General features: G+C 43.0%; 1 protein-coding gene across 5 annotated transcripts in view; it reads right to left on the bottom strand.

The window, feature by feature from the left end:
- Pigg (phosphatidylinositol glycan anchor biosynthesis class G) overlaps positions 1–13,801 on the bottom strand; it is a 64,028-nt gene that overhangs the window by 33,387 nt on the left and 16,840 nt on the right. For 4 of the 5 annotated variants that reach the window (XR_005092368.1, XR_005092369.1, XM_028867410.2 and 1 more), the window contains exons 7-12: positions 12,355–12,572; positions 11,623–11,904; positions 9,451–9,908; positions 7,011–7,202; positions 3,775–4,084; positions 1,756–1,919 (exon numbers count right to left, since the gene is read on the bottom strand). Coding sequence is in view for 3 of the 5 variants with exons in the window: in XM_028867410.2 (XP_028723243.1) it covers positions 1,756–1,919; positions 3,775–4,084; positions 7,011–7,202; positions 9,451–9,908; positions 11,623–11,904; positions 12,355–12,572 (1,624 nt within the window). In the remaining 2 variants the exon portion in view is untranslated. Of the gene's footprint in view, positions 1–1,755; positions 1,920–3,774; positions 4,085–7,010; positions 7,203–9,450; positions 9,909–11,622; positions 11,905–12,354; positions 12,573–13,801 lie in introns of those variants that run through there. The other variant, XM_037209291.1, reaches the window with a different exon arrangement.

Here is a 13,801-nt window from a genome sequence, read left to right as displayed (position 1 = left end):
TATAACTTAAGATGAACTTTCTACAGACTGCATCAAAGTGTAGGCATGGAACATCTACAGTTCAGGCTTTCCTTGTCCTTAGGAAATTTACAGTTTGACTAAAAAATGTTTCTCCCCTGATAGCAAAGTATCAGCTTATGGAAGGTTCTGTTTCTCTCCACAACCCAAATGTGGTTTGCAGAAGAGGATGCTTTTCTTTCTGGCTAAGGCCACCACAGTTTCTCGTCCAGCTTTTGAGAGCTTTCTGTAGTTAAGCTTGAGCTAATAACTAATGCTTGAGCACCTTTACCTGAGGGAAATGCAGTACCAGTGAACTAGTAGGTCATTCTAGTCTTGAGCTTGCTGAGCTCAGTGCTGTCTGGGTCCCTCAACGGAGGTGCCAACAGGAGGTCAGATATAAATCTAGAGCCAAGAAGAGAGCCTGGGCCATGGACATGAACTTGGAGATCTCAGAGCTGGTCTAGGAAGTAAGTAGACAAGATGGACTGAGGACAAACCCATGAAAGAAGCCAAGGAATAAAGCCAGAGGAGAAGCAGAACCATAGTTGACACCAGCAGGAACAAGGGTATGTAGCCTGCAGGTCACTGTGGTAAGCAGGAGAAGCATGGAGACATCCCAAGAGGAGTCATCCCTGACCGTCACCACAGCAAGAGTCGCTCTTCTAAGCAGGAAAAGGGACTGGGGACTTGAAAGCCTCAACTTCACCTCTAAGCCTAGGACATGGGACATGAAAAGACTGGGACCTCCAATCATAGTAAGACAGAAGAGGTTCTGGCCGATAGAGCTGCGCCCATCCAGTGTGTGAGAGGCTGATCCAGTGTCATAGAAAGAGGCTAGCTTTCTATGATTAGGCACATTAAGAAGTAAGCAGGCACAGCTGGGTCCAAGAACAGATGGCTACTAGCAGTGGATATGAACATCTAGACAACTCTGAGCCTCTCGTGAAGCCTTCTTTCAGAGAGGAACAACACACAAACCAACAACCGAAGCAAAAATGAAATAGTAGGATACTGTACAGAAAATGGCAGGGACAGGCTGGAGCATGTTGGGAAAGCCTGAAGAGCTATATATACCCCAAAAGTGGCAACCTTGAGCAAGCTGGATCCTGGGAAGGGCCTCCATGCTGCTGGAGGGCATAAGAGCCTAGACTGTCTCAGGCAGGAGGTGACTGACTGACTCAGAACCTGTACAGCCAGCAACTCCTCCTAGCGTGTTCTTCCTGGATTGCCTTAAGGGTTTTTGGAGGGCAAGAGCCCATGTCTTTTGTCTCCCTGCCCTCTGAATGGAAGAATGAGTATGAAAACATTAAGTGGCTCAGAGCTGAGTATGGAGTTTCCCAGTCCCTATTCCCAATTCCTGACTGTGATTAGAAGAGTGTCTCTTGCCATGGGACATCTGCTGCTGACCTCAGTGATCATCTCCTCCTGCTGACCTCAGTGACTGCACATTTCTTAACTTTGCCAGTGGTATCTGGCTTTGCTCCTTGTCTGGTTTTGCTATACAGCTTTCTTTATGGTTTTTTTCTTCTTGTGTGGTTTGAACTAAAAAATGGAAACTTGATCAACAGAGTCCCTTATACCTGACTGAGACCTTTGGTTCATGAACTACATTTCTTATTTAAGAAAAAGAAAATCAATAAAAGGATTCTCTAACTTTCGGAGTTCAGATGCCTTGTATATAAAATAATGTTATTATTCTTAAAAACTGACAATCTGAAATCACATTTGTTCTGGAAGACAAAGTAAGTGCCTTACTTGCTTTCCTCTGAGCTCAGGAAGTGCACGAGGTGGCTGGCCCAGAGCACAGGACCCACGTATGTTCCAAACACTGTGAGGAATGCAGCTGGAACTTCCATGTAGGTATCTAAGCCCACAAAGCCTGCTGAAATGTCAATGGTGGCAATGTTGTTTGAGTTACCCTGGAACACAAAAGAATAAGGTTGCTCTTTCCATATGTGAGCATGGATACATGATCAGAGGAGCAGGAGACATTGATCATAGCCAGTCATCTAGCTGCCCCTTAGGTCACTGGGCTGCCTCTGGATGGGTCTTATTTCTCTAGACCCAGAAAGTAGTAGAAAATTGCCTATAAAGAATGAATCATTTGAAGAATTTTGCATAATTCAATCTTCTGACTGACCACAGAAATCTCACACCTTCCTCCAGACATATTGACTGCTCTCAAGACAAATACATGGACCTTTCTTTGAGGATCTCTGCTTGAGGATGGTGCATGTGGTCCTCAGAGCCCCACAGAACACATCTCCTGGATACTGCCATACTGGAAATCGTTAGTAAACCACTTTTATACTGCAGCCAAGAGGTTAGCTATAGCCCAGACCTGCTGAAATGCAACATGGGACATGGGGATCCATGCTATACAGTATACAGGCTGGTGACTACCTACATTCTACTAATTATATCCCTGTGCCCAAGCTATTCACAGGTCTTGAGTCTATTATGGGTGAGCTCTACTGGTCCATGGGGGAGACCAAGGTAGAAAGAGTCAGGAGGGCTAGACCACCACAGCAAACTAAGCCCAGGGATGGTCTTGATCTGGTCACAGTACTTAAGGAATTATAGATTCTTATAATTTAATGCAACCACTCTTGGCCTTTGGTGACAAAAGGACAAAAAAAGGCAAGCTATGCAACCTAGAGCTGATCCATGGGTAAGGGTGGGGACATATGAAACTAAGAACAAGATAGGAACAGGGAGGAGACTGACCTATCAGGACAAGACAGATAAAGAGGAGAGGCCAGTACACATAGAAGAGGTGAAGTGGAGTTGCTGTGGATATCGTTCTAAATAAATAAAACACTGATTGGCAGTGGCCAGACAGGAAGTACAGATGGGACAAGGAGAGAGGAGAATTCTGGGAAGTGGAAGGCTGAGTCAGAGAGACACTGCCAGCCGCCACCATGACAAGCAGCATGTGAAGATGCCGGTAAGCCACGTGGCAAGGTATAGATTTATAGAAATGGGTTAATTTAATGGGCTTGGCAGGACCCGGAGAGAAACTCCAGCTTCATGGAGTTGTGAAGGAATCTACAGTGATGGATATATATATATATCCTCCCTGGGGTTGCTGGGAGGAACTAGATCCTTCTATGGCCCACTATCTGCCCAGATATCGTTCTACACAACAAAACTAAAGCAGGCTTGGGTTTTGGATAGTGGATTTTAAATAAAAGGAGTAAGTCCTATGATCCTCCAGGCCTTAGAGGAATAGTAACTGTGGAGACACCCAATGGTTCCCAGTGTGGAAAGCCTTGACACCAGGGACAAAAGTACATGAAGTATAATTACTACATTCCTAACACAAAACACATAAAAGACTTAATGTGTTTCCTTTACTGTCTATAATAAATCAATTCCTATCTAATCCTTCCTGCAAAGCAACAACCCACTATCTTATGGATATCTAGATGCATCCACATAGAGCATGTCTTTTTTGTTTTTTTTGAGACAAGGTCTCACTATGTACCTCTTGTAGGCTTCCAACTAACAGAGATCTGCCTGCCTCTGCCTTCCCAATGCTAGAATTAAAGGCATGCACCACTATACTTGGTCAAGCATGCCTTTTTTAAATGACAAACTGTACTTTATCTAATAAAATCCACATAAGATCTAAGTATAAATTTCCATACATTTTCAGTTCTTTCACTGAACACATGTAACTTTCCATCTTACAACATTTTCAGAAAGAAAAACTAAAAGATACGTGACATAAAAAGTTACTGGCCTTCTACCATGATAAAAATGAAAACCTACCTGAAAATAGAAGAATGCTTGACCAAACCAATAATGCATTACAGTGATCTCAGCTGCATCGTGTCTCAGGGGCTTCCAGATGAACTTAGTCATTATAGTCTGAATCAATAGACTAAATGCTAACACTGGAAGATTATGTGGTCTCAAGAGCAATGCTGCCAGAAGAACTAATCCACTATGTATCTCCCACAAACCTATAGTCTTGGTTTTGAAGTCTGTTGCAATGACTTGTGCTTTAAGTAAATCTTTGGTACCCGTGAACAGAATGCCAAGGACAAATACATAAACAAAACGAGCTTCAATAATACCCCTAAAAAAAAAGCAAAACATGTTAGATTCATTTGTATCATCTAGAAAAATTCAAGTACATATTTTCCCATTTAAAACATGTATCTAATTAGAGAATGCCTAAATGTAACAGTATAGCTAAACAAGCTGAGTGATTAAAAAAAAAAAGCATGTCTACTTCTACACATGTGCCCTTAAGCCAGTCAGGCCAACAGGCATATGCTGGAATATACTGTCCTGATGAAGCTGACTTTGAGGAAAACTTGCTTATATGGTCCAAGGATCACCTGATAGCAAGACCAGAGCTATGCCCTTGGAACATGCCAAGAAAATCACCAATCCACTTTGCACAGTTAAATGAAAAAGCACTATGCCAGTCGGAGACCTGAGTATCTGAAATTTCCTAAGTTCAGAACTGTAACTGCAATTCAGCATGTTCAATTGCAATTAAATGTATTTAAAAAGAACTTGCATGTTGACATGTATAAAATGGACAATGCAGCGTGCAGTGGCCCAAACTGTTTAGTTTGGACTCTGTTCTGTTGTTTGGACAATTAACACTCTGACAACTTCATTATTTGTGAAAACAGAAATGATTCCTACACATCACATGGTTATCCTAGGAAATATATATATGGAAAAAAATAGACATAAGTATTGGCACTCAGTAGATGCTTAGTGATATTAAGTACTGTTATGAACTGAGTATCTTAGCACTCAATTTAAGTATATAAAGGATATAAGTTATAAGACTATGTCTAAGCCGGGCGGTGGTGGCGCACGCCTTTAATCCCAGCACTCGGGAGGCAGAGCCAGGCGGATCTCTGTGAGTTCGAGGCCAGCCTGGGCTACCAAGTGAGTCCCAGGAAAGGCGCAAAACTACACAGAGAAACCCTGTCTCAAAAAACCAAAAAAAAAAAAAAGACTATGTCTAAATAATTTCTTCTTTAATATATATTCCTAAAATATGGTTTTAAAATATATTTTATAAAAGATGTATTTATATACTTTAAGATTGTCACTTAATGGTAAAGTATGTGGTGCATACTTTTAATTTCAGCACTTGGGAGGTAAAGGCAGAGACAGTCTGTGAATTTGAGGCCAGCCTGATCTACATAGTGAGTTCTAGGCCCAGGCTACATATTGAGATTCTGGTTTAAAACAAACAAACAAAATCAAAAACACCCTGGGTTTGATTTCCCAGCTCCCACATGGTAGTTCACAACTGTCTGCAACTCCAGTTCCAGGGGATCCAATGCTTTCTTCACAGACATACATGCAGATAGAACACCAATACACATAAAAACAAATTAATTAATTAACAGAAAAGATGGTCACTTAAATACTAAGTAAATAAATTTTAAGTCAATTAGCAACACAGCATTATATGTTTTAAAAATGAATTTCCTGTATCATACTGTCTTACAACATTTTATGCATTAAAAACATTCTCATTTATTATGATTAATTTAATTCAATGTTGACACTGTCTCTTACATGTGGGGCAGTGTGGCATTGGCTGAGGAGCTGGGGTCAAGTACCTAGCACACTCCTGACCATATATGTCCTAATATAAAAGCTAAAGACAAGTTCATGTGGTTTCTAATAAAGCAGAATACAGCAGATGTCAAAGCCATCAAAATGTCTCAGAGAAGAAGCCCTGTCCCAGTAGATAACACCAGGCCACTAGATAGGAAAAAGCAGTAGGAAGAGCATCTGGGTAAGTTCCCAGACCTGACCAGTCAGTGCTTTTCATTCCTACGGCTTTAATTTGACTTTCAATCTAAGACATGCTTGGGCTTCTGAGTGGAGAAGGAAGGAAAGGTTCAAGGCAAAGTGTCTTGACTACTTGGTGAATGTAAAGTAGATGCAGAACCAGATAGATCAGGGTCCAGGATGAATTCAGAATTTGAGCACTTTTGGAACCAGGTGGATCTGAAACCAACGTGGTGTATTTTAAAAAAATCAAGATAGACAGGGTGAGGGATGGATGCGCTTTCTAGGAAGAAGGAGCATGTTTAGAGGAACGGCACACTGGCTATCTTCTAGTCATCTACAAAAAGGCAAGCTGCTCACAAGCAGAGAAGAAAGTAGGGGACCACAGTCTTGAGATGAATAATGCAGAAATCAAATGTATAGTGCTGGGTGGAAACAAATGAATTCACATACTGCCCTTGGAGATTAAACAAAACCCCGAATGTAATATACAACCATCTGCCCGAAGCTCCAATCGCAAAGCCAAGAAGAGCCTTTGTCTCTACAGAATGTCCCCAGTCTCAGTCACCGTCCTCTTCATGCCCCTGTATCTTATTGCCTCAGCTGAAGGCCACCGCACTGCTGTTAACTGCTGCAGAAACCCACATCTATCAGCAGATGATTTCTGGTAAGCCCCTAAGTCTCTGGCTACAGCCCTTGGCTCTCAATACTTGTTAATTCTAGATAACTGTAAGGAACTCAAATGAGTAAAAAAGTAAGGCCACAATCTATACATGGTCTTGGGTCCTAAATATGACAATTAATATTTTATTAACTTAAGTCATATACAAAAAAGTTTGGTAAGATGGCATCATGTAAGAGTTTGCCTACTGCTTCACAATACCCTTCTGTGTTCTATGAAAACTTACTGCCTCACAGTTACAAGATCCTACCAGAGCTTCAACATATCTGTGAGGGTTGTCCCAGTACTGCTGAACAACTACAAATTATTTATTTCTTCAACTACAAATGATATTTCAAAGAACATGAGGGTGTCTAATTTCTGATGGCTCCTCTGATTGTATCCTAGAGGTTCTTTTGAGAATGGATAAAACCATACCAATGCACATAAAATAGTAAATAAATTATTTTAAAAAACTAAACCCCAGTATTGTAAGGATTGGCATGGCATTTTTTAGTATAGAAAACACTGAAGCATATAAAAGCAAACTTTGTGTCTCTAGTTCACTTACTTTGAAATGCCTTTGTTGTCTGGTTGCCATGGGAACAGCACAATTCCAGTGGCTGCCCTGTAGCAGAAGACGCCCAGCAGCCCCAGTGCTAAGGCTGCCTTGGATACAAGGGAGCACCCCTTTTGAACCAACATGAAGATCACAGCCAGAGAAAGGGCAGCCAGGCCTGAGAGTTGTACTTTGTGGTCAGAGCTGAAATAAGATAGAAAATGCCCAATTACTACCAATGGAATTGGTGACTTACAATTATATTGAAGGGCTTTAAAAGAAATGTATTATAGATGATTTTTCTAGAAAGCCAGAAAACAAAACAAAAACTAAGTTCTTAAAATATCACAAACACTACCATGCTGAGATCTCATTCACTTCTTACTCTTAAGATGGTCTCAGATGCTGGTATTAGGTACAAACAGTTCTGTCCTCCGGTATCCTCGACTTACTTCATCCTCACCCTGGCTCTACTGCTTTCTCACACAGCTCAACTCTCTTGGCCCTAGCTTCTGACAGATGGTTGTCCCACTGAGCAGAGGTGCATAGGCAGTGCCATGTGTAAAAGAATTCTCATTATTTACACAGTCCATGTTCATAAAGCTTAGATAGTTAATAGTTGTTAAATACATATTCTGGAAAGCTATACACAGAAATGGGAAGAGACTTCAGAAAATGTGAGTGAAACTGGGCATGGTGATATACATCTGTAATCTTGACAAATTAGAGGCTTGGGTATAAGATCACAAGTTTGAGTCAGCCTAGGATAGACCTTGTATCAGCAAGACCTTGTATCAAAACAAATATAGGGGCAGGTGAGGGAGAGGGGAGGGGGAGAGAGAAAGGGAGGAAAAGGGGAAGAGGGAGGGAGGGAGGGAGAGGGAGAGAGAGGTAGGGGGAGAGAGTGAGAGTGAGAGTGAGAGAGAGAGAGAGAGAGAGAGAGAGAGAGAGAGAGAGAGAGAGAGAGAAGAGAGAGAGAGAGAGAGAGAGAGAGAGAGAGAGAGAGAGAGAGAGAGAGAGAGAGAAACAAGAACAACAAAAAACAAAGAAAAACAAAAACCACCCAGAAAACGGAAGAAGACAGTTGTGGCTGTCAGGACAGGAAGAGATGATTTAAAACTACAGGCCTCACCCTGGAGGTCTCTGTTGTGCTTTAAATTGCACATCCTAGGCATCCCAGTGGATTGCTGTATACTACCATAGAGAAGTGGTATTTAACTAAAACAGCTTTGGAGTGGCCAGCTAACAGGACTTATAAAATGGCTCTTTACAACTTGAATGACCCAGCAATGAGCCAGGAAACAGGACACTAGAGAAGACATGCAGGACACACATGCACCAAATGCTTCAATTTTTCAGAGAAAAAACAAGAGTTCATTATGTTCTTCTAAGACTGGAGCTCCTTAACATATCAACCACTTCATATACCTGGGCTGAGGAGCTATGACCTATCACCAGGCCCTGTTCCCTCTTAGTTTCCTGGACTCCAAAATGAGGACTACATGGTGCTGTTTCTCCAGGCCTGTCGTGCAGGCACATGGTAGATACTACAAAGATACCAGGTCTAATTGTGGGATTATGAAAGTTTGATAACTTAGTTAATACTTAGGGGAATTCTCCATGAGAGTCTCTGGGTTAGTGAAAGCAGAGTCTTTCTTTAATGCCCACATCCAGGTTGACTGTGCACTTGAAAGGTCTTGGGAATACCATTTAGTTTTGTTTGTTCACCATACAGATATAAAATCACGCCACAGTATCATTGAAATTTCCCATGCACTAGCAGGAGTACTTCCGACCCTGTGCATTGCAATTTCACACAGTTCCTCTGAAAACTCTCATTTTGCTGTTCATCTTTTACTTTTGTTTGAGTCTTTGTTGTTAGACAATTAAAAATTAGAACAGTCTGTTCTTGACTTTTTCAGACTCAGTTTCTCCCATTTACTTCAAGTCTCTTCTTAAAAGCCTCCACCTACCCCCATCTACATCTCTTCCTGGCTCTGCAGCTTCAACAGAAGGCTCAGGGGATGTAGAGAGGTGTGCTATATACTTTGCCTTCTAAGAGAGAGAGAGAGAGGCATGACTGGAGAGAAAGGAGAATCAGAGATGTTCCAGAGACCAGGGCCTTTTGCCAACTGACCTTGTCCTCTTGTCTACAGGCAGCAGTGTAGAATGAACCACCATGGACTTGAATCCCAAAATTACATCTTTATCACAATGATCATTTTAAAACTCACAGGTTCTCAAACATTAACAATTACGCTGATTCAGCATTAATAAACCAAATCTATTAAGTTAACCTCTTTTCAACTTCATGGGGTATATTTTCTATTTCTTTAGATCTCAAGTATTATTTTAGTCTTAATATATATTTTTAAAAGGACAAAATGTAGGAAAAGAAGACTATATGTGACTATTCAACTGCAAAGGGTTTCAGTCCATAGGCCATGCTCACCTGGTAAGCCAGTGGCTGAGATCAGGCCGATGGGCTCCCTGCACCCCTGTCTGGTTCAAGGACCTCAGTAGCCGACAGCAGATCAGCACCAGCCACGGACTCGCCAGCACTGTCCACCATTTGCAGCTTCCTTGTGCTTCAGAAAGGGAGACCCCTTTCCTTGTTCTGTCAGGCTTAGGGGTACTGTAGCTTGTACTGTCCTTCAGGGTGCAGGCAAGTATGTCTACACATCCTTGTTCCACATGGAAGCGACGCTGAGGTTCACAGTCATCTCCCACAAAGCAACTCCTACAGGTTTCCTGGCTCAGAGCCAGGCACAGAGTGTTAACAAGGAAGTACCAGGTCTGATGCTCTTCTTCCACAAAGCTGCTGGCTCCCAGGCTCAGAACATGGCCCACTGTGCCCAGAAGAAGGAGGACATCCACCTCTGACCACCCTGAGCTGGGATAAGCTGCACTCTGTTAGAAGAAAATACAGTTTCTGAGGGATAACCTGAAAATTATATCCATCACCCTGCACATACTGGAGTTCCTTGCTCACAGTGAAAAGGCCTCATGATAGACACTTGCTGTCTTCCCACCTAACCCAAACTGCCCACTATGGAGGGAACCCCCTGCATTGGGAGCACTAGCCCTTCTTCCTGCAGCACAGGCTAGAGGAGGTCAAGACGTTCTTATGCTAACCATGAGGACATGGACATACAACGTCAGTCAGCTGTCCTCACCCTGGACTGTAAGTCCCAAGCTCAGTGTACGAAACTGAAAGCAGGTCCTCAATGCAGTGATTGTGCCCAAAGAATTGCCCAGAAGATCCTGGCCCAGCTGCCATGTTCCCTGCATGACATCAACTTTCCCAGGACTATTATAGTTTCCACTGTAATAGTTACTTCTGCTGAAATGACAAAAAGATGGCAACAGAAAACTATTTCTTAAATTATGTTATGGTTTAGATATGAAGTACTCCCCTCACCAAGTGGGGAGGGGACTCTTTGGGTGATTAGAATAAGAAGGTGCTAATTCTTCCATTTCTCTTCTTTCCTCTCATTGCTTTACAGCTTTACTTAGCTGTCAAAGTAAACAGCTTTTTCAGCTAAGCCTTTCCACTGTGATGTTTCCATAGTAATGGAACCAGCCAGATATGGACTGACACTTTTGAAACTGAGCTGTAAATCCTTCCTCCTTTAAATGTTGGTCTCAGATATTTTGTCACAGTGATGAAAGGCTGGCCAACATGAACTAATGACGTAAAAACAGCTCAAGGGCTGATGAGATGGCTCAGCAAGTATAGGCACTTGCTGCCAAGTCTAATGACCTGAGTCCTATCCTCAGGACCCATACGGTGGAAGGAGAGAACACACACACACACACACACACACACACACACACACACACACACCCCAGTTCAATATGAAATTCTTGTTGTCACTTGTTGTTCTGATAGCTCGTAACTATGTATAGTAAGCACGAACCCAGAAAGGCCCTAAAGAGGCAAACATCCACAAAGACAATGCCTAGACCCAGACACACAACAGGGGTCTCTAAAGGCCCTGTGGTGGTAAGGAGGACAGAAGGACAGAGTCACTGCACAGTTTCCCCACCCCAGGCTCTGGATCTGTGGACTCCAGTGCAACCACTTATCTCTTCCACCCTGCTCACCATTACTAGGACCATTACTCACCTAATAAGCAAAGGTGTCATACCAAAACCCAGTAATTCCACAGGAAAACGTAAGCCTTGAAAAGAAAGCTTTGTGAGGCAGAACAGACCAATAGGGGACCAAGCTTCCTTGGGAGCCTCCTGAGTACCCACCTGTTCACTGTCCATCAGTAGCAGCTCAGAAACTTTTCTAAGACTACAGTGCACATGCTCACTATCTGCCACATTCAGAAACCCTATTATCACCTCTGCTCGGTCCAGCTCTTTCCAGCTGAGAATAAAAGCATGTGACCTGACTACACAACAGAATATCACAGGCCAAAATGCCCAAAAGCCTGGGAAGGGCCGTTTAGATCCTTCTCCTGAAGTCCACTTGGTATGTGGTCTTTCCACGACATCTCTAGCACTGCAGTGCTGGTACACTTCAACCAATTTCTTTTAATGAAAGAATAGCTGGCAAAACAAAAGAAAAGCCCACCCATAAGGACCATATTATATACCCAGGGCCCAGCCATACCTTCTTCAGCAGGGTGCCATCGATGACCATCCTGATAAGGGCAGACACAATTACACAGAGCAGCGCAGAAACAAGTACCATCACACCCCCGACTGCCAGCCACGGGAGGCTGCAGAGGTAGCATGAGCTTTCGGATGAGGTGCATACCAGGACATGAATGGCCGAAAGAACCAGAAATATCAAATAAAAGAGCAGAGAAAACACAGGAGACAACAGAGGAACATCCAGCTCAGCCTTTCTGCACAGCACATGTGGAGTGCTAAGGAGGAACAGGGTAAGAACCTGAAACAGAAGATCAAGGGTGTCTATGGAAGGCCAGGCATCATCCAGATGAGTCCATCCCATTGCTCATATAAGAACAACAACAAAAAGACCCAAGGGAAAATCATTTTTAGTTTCTTGCTAAAACTGCATAGCTTGATTTATAGTTTTATCTTTTATAGCAATGCTGAATGAAGCCATATGACACATCAGGATGCACAATGGAAGAATAAAGAATATTCTTATTTTCCATGTTACACCAATGTTCTTTTTAGACACAGGGTCTTGTAGTCCAGGCTGGCATGACAGGCTAACAGGCCACTCTCCCGTCTTAGTAGCCTGAATTCTAGGATTAGAGATATATACTACCATGTCCAGCAGGAATGATATGTAAATTTAAAACCATCATGTTTTGGCTGACTTGTAAAAATCAATTTAACACCCAAACCATGATAATACAAGCATCTGTACCTCCAAAACCATGACAGTCCCTACTGCCATGGAGTAGATGTCATAGTGAGCCACTTGTGTGCTCAGAGCCAGACTCAGGGTCTTCAGGGCACCCAGGTACTGCCTGAGCACTTTGGTCCCCAGGCCAAGCAGAACGTCTGAATGGTTTTCTTCCAAGTGCAGTCTGACCCAGTTCCCGTGCAACCTTTCTGCCATTTTAAACTGCTCAAATCCAGGATCTATCAGACAAAAGGATTATACACACTGATAACTAGCACATTCACTTATTCCTGGCGTACTCTTAGGAACTGATACCTAATGGAGGCCATCTGTTCCTAGGCAGGAAGGGTCAGCAACACTTCAGTAATACGGTAACAGCTGACCATGCACATCCACCCACTGCCAACACAGCCAGGGCCTGGGTACTCAGCACATGCAGCATGGGCAGAATTAACACCCACTGCTTGGCCCAGGCATTTTTCTACATCTCTCATGTGATCTGAACTCTCCTCTCTTCTTTTTGTCTCTTCCCATTCTTTCTTCTTGTGAAATATAAAAACAGTTCTGAAACGTACTGCATCAACAGGTCCTGGTTTCAAAGAGCCCTCCTCATCTTGAGAGAATGTGTGAGGAATGCTGCCCATACACTGCCCAGGCTGATTCTTGTGCCTTCATATTTTAGCTTCCTCCATTAACCACCCTTCTTTACAGTCCTCCTTGTAAAGGCAGAGCACTTTCTAGCCTTCTCCTCTTTACAACGTCCAGTGATGCCATTGGCATGGAATGTGTGGCTTCTGGATGTAGCCCAGGATCATGGCCACCCCTTTCCTTTAGCTCTGCATGGTATGCTGCTGGAAGCAAGGAGCCAAAGACAGTCCTTTTCCCAGATATGGGTATTATTCTTCACTATGTTGTGCTTACTTGTGACGAAATGGGTCTAAAAACCCAGACTTTTCTTCCTGAGATGCTCTGTTTTATAAAATGCATCTCATACTCCAGCAGGCCACACATGCCTGCATTCCCCAACAGTGCTGCACAGTGATCTGTGAATACAACCCATGCTTCACCTTCACAGCAGCAAAAGAACCCCTGCAGGCATTCTATTGCTGAGGACAGGGGTTCAGTGCATAATCTTAATGTGAACCTGAGCATTTCAGGTTGCACCTCCCCTTACTGCCAATCATTAATACTTGCAGAGAAAAACTGGCCACTATCACTCTAAGCAGCTACTACTCACTTCTGCAATAACCCATGAGGGAGGGATAAGACCATTATGCCTGTTCTCCAGATGAGAAATAGAGATAGAATTAAGGCATTTGCTCAGATTACAGAATAAGTGACAGAAAGCATTATTCTAAACTCTGATAGTAAGTCCAAGGCTAGTGCCCTCACTGCTACACCACACCAAAGTAGGGGTATCTGTGTCTATACCCCAGGCCTCCACAGTGATCTGTATTCATAATCCATA

Source organism: Peromyscus leucopus, chromosome 10 (assembly GCF_004664715.2).
Source record: "Peromyscus leucopus breed LL Stock chromosome 10, UCI_PerLeu_2.1, whole genome shotgun sequence".
Classification (NCBI taxonomy): domain Eukaryota; kingdom Metazoa; phylum Chordata; class Mammalia; order Rodentia; family Cricetidae; genus Peromyscus; species Peromyscus leucopus.
Note: the sequence above shows the minus strand (reverse complement) of the source record. Positions and strands in the feature narration are given on the sequence as shown.